General features: G+C 36.9%; 2 protein-coding genes across 11 annotated transcripts in view; one reads left to right on the top strand and one right to left on the bottom strand.

Moving 5' to 3' along the window:
- Positions 1-20,541, bottom strand: part of Alg3 (Alg3, alpha-1,3- mannosyltransferase) — a 128,833-nt gene that overhangs the window by 7,443 nt on the left and 100,849 nt on the right. For 4 of the 7 annotated variants that reach the window (XM_071683492.1, XM_071683491.1, XM_071683489.1 and 1 more), the window contains 5 exons: positions 6,019-6,124; positions 5,587-5,790; positions 2,510-2,620; positions 1,055-1,191; positions 744-904 (listed from right to left, as the gene is read on the bottom strand). In XM_071683492.1, coding sequence (XP_071539593.1) covers positions 744-904; positions 1,055-1,191; positions 2,510-2,620; positions 5,587-5,782 — 605 coding nt within the window. In that variant the 5' untranslated portion in view covers positions 5,783-5,790; positions 6,019-6,124. Of the gene's footprint in view, positions 1-743; positions 905-1,054; positions 1,192-2,509; positions 2,621-5,586; positions 5,791-6,018; positions 6,125-7,318; positions 7,471-8,904; positions 9,033-20,541 lie in introns of those variants that run through there. The other 3 variants (XM_071683493.1, XM_071683488.1, XM_071683494.1) reach the window with 3 other exon arrangements.
- Positions 9,136-18,664, top strand: LOC139760384 (uncharacterized). Of its 4 annotated transcripts, none has more exons than XM_071683497.1 (5): positions 9,136-9,276; positions 10,651-10,745; positions 13,282-13,414; positions 15,212-15,433; positions 18,416-18,664. In XM_071683497.1, exons 2-5 carry the CDS (start codon positions 10,675-10,677, stop codon positions 18,620-18,622), a joined length of 633 nt encoding a protein of 210 aa, XP_071539598.1. In that variant the 5' UTR covers positions 9,136-9,276; positions 10,651-10,674; the 3' UTR covers positions 18,623-18,664. The 4 variants fall into 4 exon arrangements, with proteins under 4 accessions (XP_071539598.1, XP_071539599.1, XP_071539596.1 ...); XM_071683498.1 differs by lacking the exon at positions 9,136-9,276 and adding an exon at positions 10,071-10,131; XM_071683495.1 differs by lacking the exon at positions 9,136-9,276 and adding an exon at positions 10,138-10,185.

Here is a 20,541-nt window from a genome sequence, read left to right as displayed (position 1 = left end):
CCAACTAAGGAGAGCATCCATACCAATACACAACAAAATTCATCACAATATATCAAGGTTTTTCATCCTGTGCTTCAAAATGTAAAACAAGACAAGTCTAATGAAACTTCTCGGTTGACCATACAACTATGAGTATGCCCTAATGTAGCTATGGCATATCTATCATTATACTATAACCTCAGCCCAAGACCCCCTTTTCTTGAGGGAGTTCCTGCAGCTTCAAGGCTGTGCTATATCCAGCAGCATGGAAATAAAGGAGTCCTTTGGAGAGAATAGTCCTCTGATGAGACTGGAGTTCCTTTCATCACCAGACAATAGTACAGCCTTGCGAAAGGTCACTTTGCACTCATGGCATTACCACAAGCAATCAGAGTCCACTAATACCAGCTACAGTATATAACTTATGTCCATACTTTTCTACAAACAAACATTTAGCAACGATACACTCTTCCCATCTATCCCAAAATATGCAGACTACAGCTAACACTAGCCATGTTTGTATGAGACATGAGACATTAAAATATTGGGAAATGATTATGCTGATGAAAAAGGAGAATTTACTTAAAAATTATTTGCATAACCCATCCAACTTATGGTGGTAGGCACCACTTATTGTATAATCAAGTACAGCATGTTTTCTATGATATGAGCCTCAGTACATAAAAAGAAAATTAGAATAAAGCTGCCGATAACCATAACTTCAACACCATTTTACATTTTTTTCCATAATGATGGAGACTTACCTGTAAATGAGGCTTCCTAATGACCAATAGCCATCTATGAAGAGGTTCATGGCTCCATAAAAGAACATCATGGCTACAGGGTCATTAAACATACGGAGCACAAAAATAGAGTGCACCCGGTATGCAGTTAAGCACATAAATATCAGCATATATGGTGGGAGCTGTAAAAGGAAAAAAATATATCACAAAACTATCAAATGCTGAAATTATAAAATAACTGGGGTAAATCTTATATGATACAGATTATTCCTATCTAAAGAAAATAGTGCTACTTCAACAAATATCCATACATATTTGGTTCAGTCACATACCTTTCTACTCTTGTGGAAAATTCTAAAAACAAACATCAAAGTAATGATGTAAAAAGCAGCAAAAATATACTGTGCTAAGCGGATGTTGGTGCCCTTGCTTGTGAGGTAATATAATCCCATGAACAGGTACACAAAACCTGTAAAAAGAGAGATGCCTTAACTTTTCACTTAAAAGCAAGCTATATCACAAATAGAAAAGAAATCCAGCACATCTCTCCATCATATGGATAAATGTTCATATGGATAAATGTTGCCTTTCTAAAAGTTTCCTAAGTTAGAAAACATACAAGGCAACCCATGCAATAATCATGAAATCTAATTCCATTTACTAAATCACATTCTAGTAATACAGACTGATTGAAATAATTGTTCAGTATGATGTTAGTACCCTCTGCTACTGCCACACTGCTGCCTCCTACCCTATCTATCTATATCTCTAATGCCCATTCCCTCAGGGAACTCCCATCAAGGGGGTCACCACAGCAAGTTTTCACTTATTCCTGTCCTTACATGCCTCCCTCACATACACCATTACATACAGTCCTCCACCATCCCTCCCTCTCTATATCCCCATTTCACAGGTGGTCTTCCCCTTACACCAATCCCTTTAGTCATACTATTGTACATTTTTCCTGTAAACTCCCCGTCTCACATTCTTTCCACATGCCCAAACCACCTCAAAGTACTGTTTCACCCACTCTACCACTCCACAATTCATTCCCTGCAATACCAAATCTCTCAAATACCCCCACATTTCTTTCTTCATTCCATCTAGTTGTGCCACATGCTCCTCTTCAATAACTCATTTCCACAGCCTGGATTTTTTACCTCTGTGAATCATTCCCTGCCCATGTTTCAGCTGCATAGTTCAGGGTTGGGAGGACTATGCTGCCCCTTAATCTTATCTTTGCTTCCATACTTACACCTCTACCCTTATTATTCTATTAAGAGATCCAATGACTGTTCTACCCTGTACTGCTCTCTCTTATCTCTCCTTTCATATCACCAAACTTACTCAAGATAGCTCCTAAATACTTAAAAACTCCCACCTCTTCCAGTCATCCTCCCTGCATATCTTATATCACAGTTTAGTACACTTTTTTCTTTCACTATATGGGGTTTTGCAAAATCTATACTTTCAATCTGATTCCTCCCAAACACCATTACCTTACTTTTACTCAGATTTTACCTTCACTCACCCACCATTAAACACATCATAAAACATGTTTACAATCTGTTGGCATGTCTAAGATGCAAGATTTTTCTTCAAGCTGTGTTATGTCCCTCGTAACATCCATGGATAAGACATGGTGTCATACATCTATTGGAAATTCAAATAAAGGCACAAAGGTCTAAAGCTCAGAATGTAGCAAATTGCAACAGAATATGATGGTGGCAAGGTGCAATGAAATGGTGAAAGGGGCAGGATGTGACTATTAGGGTCTAAAACATTACCAGCTGGATAAACAAGAGGTCCTGTGTCTCCACGCAGTTTGGTATAGTCCCATGTGCCATTTACTACTCCTTCCACCTCCTGCATGTACGCCTTCCAGTCTATTTCCGTATCTGTAGAAAAATAGGATGTAACTAAAACTAGATATTGTCCAGTCAGAATGACATGAAAGTAACCAATGCATACAAAACTGTTAGCAAGAGAGATAAACCTCTTCTATTAGTATAGCAAGCTGATCATGTCAAAACTCTGTATATAGTGTTTTGTTAATGTGTAAAAACAAAAGAATAGAAAGTAAATATGCTGAACACATGATAATTTTAGTTAAATATTAATTCAGGGCCACCAGAATGTAACAAGCATACATTCAATATGTATCCAACAAATCTGCAATGCTTCACTTTAATCCATCAATAATTACTTCTTTTAATTCCTTGCTTTAGGAAGAGAGATAAAGGAACAAAGTAGCAATAGCCTCATTTGCACGTATCTATTCTCAAGATGTCATGTACAAAACCATAGCTTACCATCCACAAATCAATGACCTTGTTATATACCTAATTTTAGCCCACAAACAGCACATTCCCCTCATATAATACATTCATCAACAGCATGCCTATAGCCCTCATGAACGTACAAGTCCAAAACACCCAAAGCCTCCTATACCCTATTCTCTCATCTCATTCTCTGCCTTGTTTCCTCCACTTCCAACTCCAAGATCCTCTTGGTCACTTTTTCTTTGCATATTCCCTCCTCATGTCTGAACCAAATCAACACACTCTAGATGACCCTATCCATCAGACAGCATTTAATACCTAAACTCTCTTTCACAATGTCATTCCTCACCTGATCAACCTACTTCACACCACACATTGTCTTTAGGGTTTCATTTCACAAACATACACCAACTTCCTTTCTTTTGTGTTCAAGACCCAAAACTCACATCCATACAAAAGTGTCTTCAGACTTACTCATCTTTGCTATAGAAGAAAAGAAAACTTACCCCATTTTGATTACACAAAACTGGCACCATATTTTGAGGAAATGACATGGGTAGGTATAGAAGTGGAGAAAATGGATGAGACTGGAAAAGAAACTTATGTGATAAGATTCTAGGGAACACTGAGTGAGTAACAGCAGGTGAGAGTAAATGAAACTAGGGAAGTGGGCAAGGAATGGAAAGTATTCCGGGAAGCAGTGCTGACATGTGCAAGAGAAATTAGTTCAGAAGGAGAGAAGTGGGCATGTGAAAAAGGGTAGTAAGTTGTGGGATGAGGAAGACAAGTTGCCAGTGAACCTGCAAGGAAGGTGTATTAGTGATTGGGAGATGTACAAGAGGAAGATACAAGAAGTCAAGAGGAAGGTTCAACAGCTAAATCTATCAATATATTGTGAGATGTACAAAAGGAAGATGCAGGAAGTCAAGAGGAAGGTGCAAAGGCTGAAAAAGATGGCAAGTAACAGATGGGGTGAGAGCCTATAGAAAGACTTCATGTAGAAAGAGAAAATGTTTTGGAAGGAGTTGAAAAGTGACAAGACCATAAGAACAAATGGGAGCATGAGCGAGGGGAACAGATTGAGAAATGGTGACAAGCAAAGAGGAATCGAGAAACAGAGTATTATTACAGAAGTGGAACGTTATACTAGTAACTAGTTCAATCATGCAGGAAATGACAAACAGAGGTGAAAGCATTAGTAATATAATACACCCAAAAAATACAAAGTTCATCATAAGATAATATTTGTAAATATTCATTTATGGCATAGTAATATCACATGAACATTTTCAATATTGTGGGCATGAAACAAATCTGCAAAGCTTCAGTTTACTCCACTGATAACTGCTAAAGGAGCTGATCATACAAACTGTCCATTCATAACTGAAACAGACACATGGACAGATAGATGCAAAGCAGTATGTCCTTCACTTAGCGGTGGGTGTTTACTATAGATAAGATATACACATTTTCCATACTAGAGAGAAGGCTTACCCTTCACAATATAGATTGTAACAAGTGCAAGCATTACCTTGGAAAAAGTGTCCAAATTACCAATCTCCCACTGATGGTTCTTTCATCTGGTAAAACTCATACTGCAACACTATTGTACTGCCTGCTGTACATTCTCAGATTTCATGAAACCTTTAAAGACAGCTGTCTAAACTTTTCTCTCATAAACTGTTTCCACCTTTTTCAAACTTTTATGTTCCTAATTTTCCCTTTGCATATTTGCAAAAGCAACTTTTTTTGTATAATAATTAAAGCAACTCAAAATTCTTCTGCAGAAACTTCAAGCTACTGGCTCTTAAACATCTGAAGATATGGGCATAGTTACTGACCTAGACAACTGGAGAACTTTTGGCTGTGACATTCTGCTTTGAATGTGGGAAAAGAATACTGTATACATGATCTACATAAATGACACTTCAATTCACAAAGATAACATACAAGAAGTTATCCACACATTCTGTGTGACAGCTTTACCAAAGTGACCAAATTTTCACCGACTATCCTTTGTCCTACTGTTGGTAGTGGCACAGTATTACAAATTGTATAAAAACTCAGCATTCTACAGGAGCCTATGAAAGAGGCTTTCTTCTTTAAAAGTGTGATAAAGATGACATTAACATATAAAAATCAAGAAATATCAATAAAGCAATTTTCATAATTACTGCATGAATTAAAAATCACAGCATTCATCAAATAATTCACATGGTATTTATGATGTGGTGGATATCAAAATGGGAGTATCCAGTGTAACATAATCATACTAATTATATTATGACGTTTTTAATGATTTATGCATTCACTATTTGTTTTGTGAGAAAAAAAAATATATTCAACCTCCCTACATTCATCATTCCAAACTTACTAAGTAATGAATCAACCCTACCATCTGCTAGTATTTTTGCTTGTGCCAACAACCTTGATGTGATGTTCCATGACTATCATAATTCCGTTAACTCAAACCATCCAGAAATGTCTGAAATCACAGTGGAAATCTAACATGAATCATCTTAATACAAGAGATCATAAACTGAAAAAAGTAATATATCTTATTCTTCTATAACTGAACTTACATTTAACTTTCTGGATGATCAAAATGTTGATCATAATCTCTGCCACCAAAAACACTATAGATGACAACCAAAAATATTTTGGGTTGACAATGAGATCAATGATGAGGTCCTTTTGGATGTATTCTTTTCTCAGATAGTTCATTTTCTCAAAAAATGAAAGATGTTTCTTTTTTGAATTCTTCTCCATTGGAGGCATGTTGAAATCTGAAAAAAGTAACTTTATTGAATTTGCCTCACACTGCAGAGCACAGTAAAAAATTTTCACATGTATTTTCATAAAAACTTGAAAACAATGTCAGATATGCAATCTTTTTCATATGTAAGCATACATTCCATATTGTAGGAATGCATACCTTGTAGCCAAAGTCATTTATTGTATCAAGTTCTGATATTACTTAAAATACCTCCAGAGTAATGCTGGCATTAGCTTACCTTCAGTATGCCAATATGACTGGTAGACAACAGCAACACGACTACCTCTGAAGGACGCTGTTGGTCAGGGTAGGTCACAGTAAGGCAACTTCAGGCATGACAGGTTCTGGTCATGTGAAGTGGGATAAAGTAGGGTAAAGTAATGCAGACTGGGTAAGATGGGCTTTATTAAGTTATGCTACTATATCATTACGTACATTAAGCTAAAGTGAGCCACAACTGACTTGGGTGCATAGAGCTGGGACCACACAGGGCAGGACAGAGAATGACGAGAAAGGATGGAACAGAGCAGACAGGACTAAACAAACGTACCTACAGTCTCCCAATGAGTAACATCTAATTGCTATCTCCCTGATTCCCAGCATACTCTTTGAACATTTTGTGCTTAATAAGCTTTACAGACCCTCATTAGTTTGATAATATTACAACTGCCATTCCAGTCCACTACCTCATCAGCTTCCAAAAATTTACCTACCATAACCTGGTGAGCTGCAAGACCTTTGTGACTCAAACTGATATCACTAATGCCTTTATCCAATTTAGATAAGCATCAATGCTAGCTCTGGATAATGAGAAATACTATTTTGAACTACTATTAAAGAATAGAACAAAAATTTTCATAACTCGATATGGAGCATTATATCTTATTCTACGATACTGAATATGGCAGTGAGGGTTTTAACAAAAGGAAAATGAAGGGTCAAGTAATGTAAACATAAGAGTAACACTATCAATCCCACATTTTCCGATAATCATAATCATATTGATTACAATATAATGATTCAGATCACACTCCAGAGCTTTAATTCTATTCTGTTCACACTAAATTACCATTACAGAACAAATCACTTTTCTAAACCTACTTTACCTACCAACTTTTCCCCTGAACCCTTACATTTTCCTTGATCTTCATAAAACTGCCTCCCATGCTTTCCTATAGTAGGTGAATAAAAATCCTCCAAATCACCAGCGCCGGTCTCAATCATTTCAATTATCATAAAGAATGTTTTGATAAGTTCCGCATAATCCCATAAAGAAAGTGGACGGGGCTCAATTAATACATTATCCAAAAGTTTCTACTTTGACACTATCAATTGCTATCGTTAAAAAATATGATCATTAACATTTTCCTAAAATTCATACTCCCATGGATTCGTCTACACTTCCCTATGTCGCTCCCATCTGGACTTTACAACGATGTTCGTAACACTATATTCATCCTAAAGTAATTAACCCTGACCTGTTAATACAGAAATATCACTGACAACGGATAATTAGTGTAAATTACAGTGTGGCTAACCTCAGCTAATGCTGATGTAGACGGGGCAAAACTTATGTTGTTGACACCTGAGTCGCGCTCACAATATCCAGTGGAGTCAGGCTCCCCAACACTGTCTGTAGCTGATACATATATTAGAGAGAACTTTGGTCATCCAAAAGAAATTTGTAACATTCTTCTCTATCCAAGGGATATATATATATATATATATATATATATATATATATATATATATATATATATATATATATATACAAAGGCGTGCGATGATATACTTGTGTCAGCTGCAGGCAGTACAGTTGTTGATAAATTATTTGGAGAGCTTTAAAAACACTTTATTAATTTCAATGGTCAAAGATATAATTTTCTGTAAGTTATTAAACACACTATGCTTCAGGGTAACTGTGTAAAACTCAAACCACATTGACAGCTCTTTTACAAAGCAATTCTCTAAATGCTGAGAAAAACGGAAAAAGGTTTCATGGGTATCAACTATAAAACTTTCAAATCATGACCAGATTTAGTTACAGGATGAATAACAAGTATTGACTGATGACAGATGGGCGATCATGAAAAAGATGCCTTAGTATTAATTTCGTCAAGGTGCGACCTACATAAGTTCCAGATTAGTCTTTCCATTTAGGAAAGTATATGCATAGTCTGCTGAACTATTCGTTAACCTCCAAAGAAATATATTTCGCAGAACAAGATTAACTGAAGGATGCACAAGACACAACCACATGAAAAATCTCTGTAAAGCTATATAAATGAGATATATATGTAGAATTTTTTGAGTCCTATTCTACGAGGATGAGGGAGGGAAAGAACAGTAAGATAAAATTAAACATTAATGATAATAATGATAATAATAATAATAATAATAATAATAATAATAATTCATGATAGCTTCAACAACTGAAAGGAAGAATCTTTAAAATAAAACCGTGGGATGGAGGTATTGTAAGACTGGTAGAATTTGGTTGGAAATTTGTGATGTTATGATTATCTAAGATGTTGGCTGGCCATGAATGTACCCTAAGGTACATATGTATGTACAGTTAACATTTGTGACGTTACACAGGAGCTTGTGAATCACATGTAGTACAAACAGATGACATATATACGTTAGGAAAGTTTAGTTGTATTTTCATTAAAGATAATAAAGGTTGTTAATGAAGGAGGATGTTATGAAAGCTTTCAATTACCTCTGCTGGGGAAAGCTGTGGGACAAACATTTCGTAATTGCAGCAATGTTACGTGTTCTAAGTAAATGTTAATGATTTACTAAGACACCTATTTTTGTCTCAATTACTAGAATTAAATAATTTATAAAAGAAAGTAAGACGGGATCTGTATTAGGGTATTTCCTCGTGTTATATTACATAAACCGATATCGTTGATTGACCATACAAATCGGGGAAATTATAGATTTATTTGAGGTAAATCTGAAACATTTCGAGAAATCAACCTAAATTATAAAAGCCTCTCTTAAGTTTAGGAGAATGGCAGTAATCGAGGCAAACATATGACATAAAAACGATGTAAACAACACAAAATCTGAACTAAAATTCATTGCCCCAAACAGTGTTAGAGGTTGAAGTGCTTACAAGTTCATTAGGCCTCTAGTAATTTGGCTTTCTTCTTGTTTCCCCATCAATCCTCAGACGGTGGTTTATCAACTACAACACGTACGAATCCTAACCATTAAGTTAGCCCAAAGACCATATTGCATTAGACTGAACTTTCCAAAGCATTTTTTTTGCTGGTGTGTGGCTGTAGTTATGTAAGGTTAACCTTCACTGAACGGCACTGAGGATAGTGTGGTTCCTTCCTTGTGAACAGCAGAAATGGCAGGTGTAGACCAGTGAGGCCCTAAGACAAGTCGACCACAATGGGAGGTTACCAACACTGAAGGCAACTGACAGATTCTCCTTAATGCTGGTACTGGAACAAGATCTAAGGAGACATTTAAAGGACAGGTATCTAAACATCTGAAGCATTCAAGGGTTATATAAAATCATGGGAAATACTGTACTGTAAAAAAGATAACATTGTTTTTAGTGATATTTTCCTGCTTTGGTTTACCTTTTATCATCTCAAGTATGTAAGGTAAAATGATTTTCTCATTTTTGTTTATATTTTATCCCCCAGGAGGTAAGAAAAGACGCCCATAAGATGAAGATTTTGCCATTTTCATTGACCTGTACCTTAAATGTCTAATGTTACAAGAAAGATCATAAAGTGTATTTTTATATTGATTGAAATCATAGGGTTTCAGGTTGCATTAGCATGCCTAGTATGACTTTCATTACGTTAAATGTATTTCAGATATACGGGAAAGTATTAGAGCATGAAATTTCTTGTAGTTATATAAGGTATTCCACATCTGAAAAATAACCTTGAAATGAGTAGGGTGCTTTACTTTTCATTGTTTACAGTGCTGTAATATATCATACAAGATTCAACAATGAAAATATGGCATCTGAATGATTTTTTTTTCTGAAGGCGAATGATATATGAGGTTTAGTAAGTGATATGTTGCCAGAGAAAAGATATTTCAGTGTAACTCATTAAGGAATTATGCCTTTAAAACTACCTTAGTAGTGAAGGACATATTTTTCATTTATTTGTCCATATTTATGATGACAGATTTACACAAACCCAAGTTATAAATGCGTTTGGGGAGGATGATAACGAGTATGGGAAGGTCAGCAATTATGAACACATGATGTTAGGGTCAAAAGTCCACCATATGAGATTATAAAACAGAATTGGTCTGGGTGCCGGTTTCTGTCAGCTCTGCTTATGGCCACTGACAACAAAATATTATAACTGTAAAGCTTATATAGTTTACTATGGTGTTAAAATGCTTTAGTCATCTTTATAGTGTGAGAATTTTTAAGCTTTACATCCAGTTAACTGATGTTATTTGGTAATATTGTTGTGGAGGACAGTCTTAGAATCATGATACTGTATATGAATAACTGGTATCACTAACAGCAATCATAAGCCTTATAAATTAAGGATAGAGCACATATTCCCTGACAGATTAGATGATTTTTGTATGAATAAGGTTTGAAGTTCGTTTTTAAACTTCTATTTTTACTCCCTTCTTTAAGTATTCTTTTAAGCTTTAGCACAGGGGTGTATATCTAGTAGTTTATAAGATTTGTATTGTCAGTTATAGGAATTTATGCATTTCCATAGTAATGAATTTTTTAATGAGTATCATAATGTACAAAAGCTGAAGTTTATTTGGAAAAATAAGTCTTTTCCTGTATACTTATTGGAAAAAAAAAGAGAAAAAGATAGCCTCTTATGTACAGTTTTAATGTTTTATACACGTTTTGCAGGAGGATCAGCGTACTTCAGTGACAATGCGTGTGATGGGAGTATTTCTGGGTGCCTCATTGGGTTTAAGTGTCTCTTGTATTACTTCTGCTTTTCAGTAAGTGTATTTTGGAGTCATTATGCTTTTTTGTGGATAAATAATGGTACATTCAGACAGATTTATGGATTACTGTATACTTGTTTGGCAAACTAGTCATCCTGTACAAATTATACTGTATCTGATGACTTAATATCATTGATTCTGCAGTTTTCTAGAGACATACTCTGTTAGCTTAATATGAAATTAACATCTGGGCAGTAATCAATATGTGGTGCAAATTCTGTGCAATAATTGTGTTATTATCATTGTTCTTATAAGACCCTGTGAAAGTAATTGGCGGCCATTTCTGAGCAGTTTTCAATAACTGACTTTTCCATTGCCATGTGGTTAGAAGCATTTCCTTCCACAGTTCAGTGGCATGTACTAGAGATATTTCGATTTTGAGAGACACGTATCTGTACTTTTAACAGATACAAACCTTAGGGGTATTAAATGCTCCTGTTTCCCTTTTGTATTCTAATTTCTTAACTTTGCATATGTTGTTAAAATCTGAGAACTGAATGTGGTGATGTAAACTAGCTATTGTGACATTACTGCGGTACCAGGGGTAGACTAACTTTATTTTGGTACCTTAGCTCCTAGGTGTTGAGCTATAGTCTTGTATTAGATCAGCAGGTGTCCAAAATCCTTTACCAACAGTGCAAAGGCATAAGTTGTCATAGCTTGCCCGTATCAGAGTAGAGATTTCTCGTAATGCAGATTTATTATCTTGGGGTAGCTTCTAATTTGCCTTTATTTTGTGAGCCATTTTTGGCTCCATGGTTGTTTAATGTGTTTATGGATGGGGTTGTTAGGGAGGTGAATGCAAGAGTTTTGGAAAGAGGGGCAAGTATGAAGTCTGTTGTGGATGAGAGAGCTTGGGAAGTGAGTCAGTTGTTGTTTGCTGATGATACAGCGCTGGTGGCTGATTCATGTGAGAAACTGCAGAAGCTGGTGACTGAGTTTGGTAAAGTGTGTGAAAGAAGAAAGTTAAGAGTAAATGTGAATAAGAGCAAGGTTATTAGGTACAGTAGGGTTGAGGGTCAAGTCAGTTGGGAGGTACGTTTGAATGGAGAAAAACTGGAGGAAGTAAAGTGTTTTAGATATCTGGGAGTGGATCTGGCAGCAGATGGAACCATGGAAGCAGAAGTGAATCATAGGGTGGGGGAGGGGGCAAAAATCCTGGGAGCCTTGAAGAATGTGTGGAAGTCGAGAACATTATCTCGGAAAGCAAAAGTGGGTATGTTTGAAGGAATAGTGGTTCCAACAATGTTGTATGGTTGCGAGGCGTGGGCTATGGATAGAGTTGTGCGCAGGAGGGTGGATGTGCTGGAAATGAGATGTTTGAGGACAATGTGTGGTGTGAGGTGGTTTGATCGAGTAAGTAATGTAAGGGTAAGAGAGATGTGTGGAAATAAAAAGAGCGTGGTTGAGAGAGCAGAAGAGGGTGTTTTGAAATGGTTTGGGCACATGGAGAGAATTAGTGAGGAAAGATTGACCAAGAGGATATATGTGTCGGAGGTGGAGGGAACGAGGAGAAGAGGGAGACCAAATTGGAGGTGGAAAGATGGAGTGAAAAAGATTTTGTGTGATTGGGGCCTGAACATGCAGGAGGGTGAAAGGAGGGCAAGGAATAGAGTGAATTGGAGCGATGTGGTATACCGGGGTTGACGTACTGTCAGTGGATTGAATCAGGGCATGTGAAGCGTCTGGGGTAAACCATTGAAAGTTGTGTGGGGCCTGGATGTGGAGAGGGAGCTGTGGTTTCGGGCATTATTGCATGACAGCTAGAGACTGAGTGTGAACGAATGTGGCCTTTGTTATCTTTTCCTAGTGCTACCTCGCACGCATGAGAGGGGAGGGGGATGGTATTCCATGTGTGGCGAGGTGGCGATGGGAATGAATAAAGGCAGACAGTGTGAATTGTGTGCATGGGTATATATGTATGTGTCTGTGTGTGTATATATATGTGTACATTGAGATGTATAGGTATGTATATTTGCGTGTGTGGACGTGTATGTATATACATTGTGTATGGGGGTGGGTTGGGCTATTTCTTTCGTCTGTTTCCTTGCGCTACCTCGCAAACGCGGGAGACAGTAACAAAGCAAAATAAATAAATAAATAATTTTTGGTATGTGTTTCTTATGTATCTTTACAGATGCATTTTACTTTTTAATTAAGATCTTAAATGGAGAGAGAAGTATCTCACTCAAATAATAATTTCTCTCAGTGTACAAAAATGTCACACATAGATTAAGTAGGTTTGCATTAATCTAGCTTTTGCAAGAAAAAACTGCAAATAATGAAGGAAACATTCTTTGACACAGAAAGATAACTTTTGTAAAATCTTCTGTCTGTGATAGTGTCTCTTTCATAATAGTGAAAAAAATTATTTAGTGAATTTTCTTTGATACCAAGATTTTGGAATTCCATAGCTTGCAAACATTTATGTCTGTATGGCATAGAATATTCAGAACACTATCTCCAAGTGCTATTATCAATTTTGATACTTTAGGAACTAATGTGATCTGAATACCTTTTGTCTCTTTAGTGCCCTGTCAACCAGTGATGCTGGCAGCAAGATGTTGTATGATTTCCGTACGATTTCATCTTTGGATAATTGGCGAGAGTCCTCTGATACTGTTAGGCTACCAGGAAAATCAAAAGGAGCTTTTGTTTTACAGGTAAGAAGAATCCTGAATTATTGTTTGGACTACTGTAACCACCCATTACAACATTACAAAAAGCTGTTTTGATTATGCATGGGGTTTGTATCCTTGAAATGCTCAGGTCAGCCTGTGTAATGACTTCTTTTACAACTGTAGGTTTGCCTCCTTATGTGCTTCAATTCATCCCAAGTAATGTGTACAAAAATAATAAGTGTGGCTGTAGAAAGTCAGCTATGAAGTGTCTCAAAAATGAAGGTATCTGTATAAGATATGTACTCTTATAGTATAGGATTCATCCACCAAACCCATCATATTTCTCGATAGATATTGTAGTTTTTTGCATTTTCAAGCTGTGTTCATTGTAACTATAGTATAGATTATATATTGCAACCTTCATATCTGTGTGAAATGAAGCTTTCTTAGTTTTATACTGAATCTTTTTCCCCATGAATTTCATTCAGTTACATCTTGTTATCTGGTGCTCTTGTTGTAGAAACGTATCACTATCTATCTGTTTATCTTTATCTCTGATACCTGTTCCCTTCTGGAAGTCCCTCAAGGGGATGGCCACAGCAACAGAGTCTCCATAAGTAGTGAGCTCCAGTGCAGCTTCTCAGTCTTTAGTGCCTCATCCTTAACTGGCCACTGACAGAAGGCAACTCCAATTCAGTGTTTGCAGAGAGGCTCCTACATAATGTTCCTACTGACTTCTACTACTATTACCGAGACTTGCCTTTCAGTAACAATCTGATGCACTGCCTTTCCACAGGCTTTTTTTAAGTCTAGTTACATTAAATTACATTTAAGATTAGATTTTTGAGCTCCAAATGTTCACTTAATTTAAAAAGTTCTAGTGAATTGGTGAGGCATGATCTCATATTACGATATCTCTGTTGGTATCCACAAGTGATTGTTCTCATAATTTTCCCCATTACTCATATGTTATTTTTGACTGCTCTTATTACTAATTTCTTCTTCTTTACCTCATTTGAAGCAAAATGTTTGCCCATGAGTTTGTATCCATCAACATGAGTGAAATGAGGTTGATTTACCATTAAGTTTTTCAGTTCATATTGTCAAAGCCTTTGATATGAATGATTACAAGGATTAAATCACTTGTAAATTTTCATTTCTCTAGTCTAAATATGTTTGTCATTTGCATTGCTGTCATGGGCCAGGTCAAGTTTACATCACAACTTGCAGATTTGAAAATTTATCACCCCTCCTGAGCTGACTTTACTCTTTGACCACGTTTACTATGGATTAGTGTTGTTTTGATAAAATTTTGATATGGTATACAGTGTGGTATACAGGGGACAATTTGCAGCCAGGAGAAACCACAAAAAGGTGTGTGGGGTAAGCTTGTGGATAGAGAGCTGTTGTTTCAGTGCATTACACTTGACAGCTAGAGACTGGATGCAAAGAAATGATCCCTTTTCTTTATCTCTTCCTATGTGAATAGTAAACAGTATGAAAGAAGGAAAATGAATGAAGTAAATCAAAATATCATTATGTTGCCTTCTAGCATTAAAGGTGCTGAAACCTGATGAAAATTTTTAGTGATTGTTTTCATGCTCTTCTTTGGTTCACTAACATTAATACAGTATTCTAATCAATTGATACATTATTTTGACTAATTGATGTTAGTTCAGCATATTTAAGAGAAAACTTCTGATTCGCTCCTGCAACTGATAACTGCCAATATCATTTTCTTGATATTCAGTGGTGTTGTATCATCTTGTAAATTATAAGTGTATGACAGTTTTTCTGTACTAAAAGAGAGATCTGACAGTATTCTTCATAATATTCCAGAAAACACAGTTATTCCAGAGAGCAGTGATGTTTTCTCTGCTGAACCCCCAGCCCAACGGGGCTGCATTTGTTGGATTTTCAACTAATGATGACTGGGACTTAAGTCAGTACTCTGGACTAGAGATGAAGGTCCGTGGTCAGGGAGACAACTATGTATACAAAGTGAACTTGAGGCACAAAGGACAAGGTGAAGGATCAGTTTCATATGAAGCATTTTATGAGGTAAGTTTCATTCATTTTTAGATTATTTAACTTTGTTATCTGAAGGGGATGGTAGTAGTTGGTAAAGCTATTTTACAAAGGGAGAAAGATAAATTTTTCATAACTTTAAACTATTATAGGATTTTCTTTCACTTACAACATAGCAATACAGTTTGTTCATGTTTCCTGTATACTTGTATCATAACATATATCCCATGCAAAACAATGCCGATATTTTTTTAATTTTGGTATGGAAATTTTTAACATTTATATCAGCATTACCCATGTCCAGGAAAGGTGAAATTTCAAAATACTGTATACTGATATTTGTATATGATTTGTTTTTGAATATATAAAGTTTTAAGGGTAATCTTAGGGTGGCATATTCCGCTTCACTAGATAGAGGATGAAGATAGACAATGTTAATCCCTGTTAGCATAATCTAAATAAGGAAATTCTTTTGATTTCCTTACATATATTATGTACTGTAGTTTTTGTTGCTTGTTATCACTTTCATGGCACTTAAAGGTATAGAAGCCAGGGTATTGGCTTTTTTTGTCACAATTGTTTCCACTGTAGACATAGGAAGTGCTAATGTTTTAGCAATATGGGTAAGGTCTCACTTTAAATTGACTTAACACTTAACGTTTTACTTTGAAAGTAATTGCTTTTAGTTTTTAAAATGATTAAGAACCTTATTCTTACAGTTTTCTTCTAATGATTAAACATTTACTTGGTGTCCCGGGGGGTTCTGTACATTTTGGAATACATCCTTATCCTCTACATGTAGAAAGGGGTTCCTTTATGTGATTTAGATATATGCAAAGTTTGTTGTTTGTTGTAACGCAACCTTTGCATACACTGAGGACCAATTGTATTATTGATGATAATCAGACATATAAAAAAAGTATAAAGTTACATTAAAATGAAAAAAAGCTGTAGAAATGAAAAACAGTATTGTAAATAAAAAAATTTTTGTAGAGCAGTATTTCACAATATGAGTACAGACAGGTGCACCATGTCCAGAGTGCAGTGCACTTTCCCTATTTATAACCCAAGCAACTTTCTGCCACATTTATGTTAATGTACCCTGCCCCTTTTTCTTTTCTTACATTACATCAGTCTTACAATGATTCTCCACTTTGAAAAAATTAATTATGTATTTACAGCACTTACACCTGCTGATGCACCTTTTTCGTGATTTTTTCACTTAGGACCTTGGACTCATCTGTCCTTCCAGCTCTACTCTTATCACCTTTCATAATGAGTTTCTCAATTAAATCTCCTCCGTAACGTGTTCTTTCTAGTTGTCTTTAGGAAGTATCCTTGACCTTCTACTCAGTGCTGGCTTCCCCCATTTTTCTCCTTCCTGTACTCTTCCACTCTGTTTGCCCATGTCACAGGTAGTCCCTCTCACACCAACCACTTTAATTGTACCACTGTACATTACCCTTGTAAATCCTATCTTGTACTTTTTCACATGCCCAAACCATCTGAAAGTATTATATTTCACCCACTCTTCTATTCCACAATTCATTCCCTGTCATACCAAATGTATCATACTCCTCAGTATTTTCTTCATTCCATCTAGTTGTATCACGTGCTCCTCTCAAATAATTCATTTCCACTGCCCAGATTCCTGTCCTCTGTGGCTCACCCCATTTCCAAGTTTCAGTTGCATAGATCAGTGTTGAGAGAACTATGCTGTTCCTTAATTCTTTTTTTACTTCCAAATTTATACTTCTATCCTTCATTATTTTATTAAGGGACCCAATGACCCTTCTACCCTGTACTTCTTTCTCCTTTATCTCTTCTTCCATATCACCAATCTTACCCATGATTGCTCCCAAATACTTATTTTCTGTCACCTCTTCCAGTCCTTCTCTTCCAATATCTATAATACAGTTTGGTATACTTTCTCCTCTCACTCTATAGGGTTCTGCAAAATCTACACTTTCACAGTTTCCTTTCAAATACCATTACATTACCTTCAGTTGCAAATGCTTATGCACATCATAAAACACACTACCTTCTGCAGCTCCTCCTCAGTCTCAGTAAACAATGCAGTATCATCTACAAACAGGCTTGTCAAGAGCCACCTTATCTCATTGCCACACCCCATCTCTGTACTCTTTCTCCATAGTTTTGCCTTCATCTCTTATCACTCTATCCATATATTTGTTAAAAAACCAAGGTAACATCACACAGCCCTGCCTCACACTCACTTGTCTTACAAAACTTTTGCTCAACTCTCCATCCACTCTTACACATGCATTTGCTCTTATATGGAAGACTTTCACTCCATCCAACAGTTGTTCCCCTGACTCATGTCATCTAAACACATTCCATAATCTATGCTTTCTCAAGATCAATAAAAGCTGCATACAGCTTCTTACCTTTGGCTAGATACTTTTCTACGGTCATCCTCAGCACAAAAATCTGAAACCACACTGCTCTTCCCTAATCTGATGCTTTGTACGTGCTTTCACCCTCTTAATCAATACCCTCCCATATAATTTCACAGGAATACTCAACAAACTTATGCTTCTGTACTTTGAACACTCACCTTTATTCCCTTTGCCTTTGTACAATGGCACTATGCATGCATTCCACCAATCCTCGGGCACTTCACCATGATCCATACATACAATGAATATTCGTACCAACCAGTCAACAACACAGTCACCCCCTTTCTTAATAAATTCTACTGCAATACCATCCAAACCCGCCGCCTTGCCGGATTTCATCTTCTGCATAGCTTTCACTACCTATTCTCTCTTAACCAAACCATTCTCCCTGACCCTCTCACTTTACACACAGCCCCGACCAAAACACCTTATATTTTCCCTTAAAAGATGCATGTTTGTATACACTTGACTCACTGCAAGGATATGGTTATGGAGTTAATGGTAAGGAATAGAAAAACTGAATAAAATTAATGTTTTCTTCCCACAGGAGATAAGCTCTTAAGAAATTTTTTACCTATATTGAAACTGTTCCCAGATCCCCAAGAATGAATGGACATCTGTAACACTGCAATTCTCTGTGTTCAAGCCGTATTATCGTGGTGCAGAAGTTCCAGATGCAGAGCCCTTGGATCCTTCTGACATTACCTCAGTCACCTTGCAGATTGTGGGTGGTGTTTATAGTGACTTTAAGCAGAGTGGTGCCTCCTCACTTGAAATTGACTATATCCAAGCTGTAGAGTGATGTACAGGGGAATGTAAAACCAAAATGAAGCATTACTAACTAGTTGTGTTATTTTTAGCTGTACTTCAGTTACTGAAAACTTCTGTTGATTGAAAATCTGTAACAGAAAAGGCTCTTGTTTTTAAGGTAGGGTAGTGTAAGCAAAATTGTGCTGTCAGCATATTAGTCCCTGAACACCAACACATTCCAGAACTGGAGGAGAAAAACTGGATTGGTCAGTGTTTTCCCTAAAATTATTGTATTCAGATCAGTCATCATTTACAGTTGGAAGGAAGCAGTTACTAAATAGAAAATAAATATACTGGAAAGTGAGTGCAAGCTATTACAGAACTGGAAGGAGTCAGATGGACTGAAACAGAAATAGTAACAAAAGCTATAACTTTTTCTATTTTAGAGGAAACAGTAGAATTTAATGGGATCGAGTTGGTCGTCTACTAAGCAGTACTACTGCTGAGAGGTTAATGAACTCGAAAACTGTTATCAAAGGACTTGCAAATATAGCTGATATCCCATTATTGGAATCTCAACATCATATACTATGCGCAGGCTGCCCTGGATTGAGCGTATAGGTTTAAATCCTGGTTTTGGCAGCTGTTTCACAATTAACCCAGCTGTTCATCCACCCTTAGGTATTGGCTGATATAATAGGTACCTTTCAGCAGGGGAGTGTGATGTCCCCATGGTTGTTTAATTTGTTTATGGGTGGAGTGGTTAGGGAGGTTAATGCAAGAGTTTTGGAGAGAGGGGCGAGTGTGCAGTCTGTTGATGAGAGGGCCTGGGAAGTGAGTCAGGTGTTATTCACAGATGATACCGCTCTGGTGGCTGATTTGAAAGAGAAACTGCAGATATTAGTGACTGAGTTTGGAAAAGTGTGTGAAAGAAGAAAGTCAAGAGTAAATGTGAATAATGCATGGTTATTAAGTTCAGTAGGGTTGAGGGAAAAGTTAATTGGGATGTAAGTTTGAATGGAGAAAAAAAGGAGGAAGTGGAGTGTTTTAGATATCTGGGTTAGATATCTGGAGAGGACTTAACAGTGAATGGAACCATGGAAGCGGAAACGAGTCACAGGGTGGGGGAGAGGGTTAAGGTTTTGGTAGCAGTGAAGAATTTGTGGAAGGAGAAAACGTTATTGCAGAGAGCAAAAATGGGTATGTGTGAAGGAATAGTAGTTCCAACAATATTATATGGCTGCGAGGCATGGGCTACAGATAGGTTTGTATGGAGGAGGGTGGATTTACTGGAAATTAAATGTTTGAGGACAATATATGGTGTGAGGTGGTTTCTTTGAGTAAGTAATGAAAGGGTAAGAAAGATGTGTGGAAATAAAAAGTGTGGTTGAGAGAGCAGAAGAGGGTGTGTTGAAATGGTTTGGGCATACTGAGAGAATGAGTGAGGAAAGCTTGACAAAAGGGATATGTGTCAGAGGTGGAGGGAACAAGGAGAAGCAGGAGACCAAACTGGAGGTGGAAGGATGGAGTGAAAAAGATTTCGAGCGATTGGGGCTTGAACTTACAGGAGGATGAAAGGCTTGCAAGGAATAGAGTGAATTGGAATGATGTGGTATACCGGGGTCGATATGCTGTCAATGGACTGAACCAGGGCATGTGAAATGCCTGGGAAAGGTCTGTGGGGCCTGGATGTGGATAGGGAGCTGTGGTTTCAGTGCATTACATATGAGAGCTAGAGACTTGAGTGTGAACAAATGTGGCCTTTATTGTCTGTTTTCCTGGAGCTGCTTCACTGAAGCAGGAACAAACTAACAGTAGTCTCATTTGCACATATCCAGTCTATTTTTGGTGCATATTGTGCTAAAACTAGAGCTGACCATCTACAGCCAAGTCTCACAGAATACCCCACAGTTTACGTAAATCACTGATATGCCTTGGTTCAACTCCGTCACAACAGGTTCCCCTACCACT

The sequence above is a fragment of the Panulirus ornatus genome, chromosome 36 (assembly GCF_036320965.1).
Source record: "Panulirus ornatus isolate Po-2019 chromosome 36, ASM3632096v1, whole genome shotgun sequence".
Taxonomy (NCBI): domain Eukaryota; kingdom Metazoa; phylum Arthropoda; class Malacostraca; order Decapoda; family Palinuridae; genus Panulirus; species Panulirus ornatus.
The sequence above is the reverse complement of the archived record's forward strand: the minus strand, read 5'-3'. Positions and strand labels throughout refer to the sequence as shown.

Excerpts from the sequence above, each read along its gene's own strand:
- LOC139760384 (XM_071683495.1), top strand. The coding sequence starts at position 10,153 with ATGGTGTTAAAATGCTTTAGTCATCTTTATAGT. Across the intron at positions 13,415-15,211 it reads AAGGAGCTTTTGTTTTACAG|AAAACACAGTTATTCCAGAG; the intron begins GTAAGAAGAATC and ends ATAATATTCCAG. Across the intron at positions 15,434-18,415 it reads CATATGAAGCATTTTATGAG|ATCCCCAAGAATGAATGGAC; the intron begins GTAAGTTTCATT and ends AACTGTTCCCAG.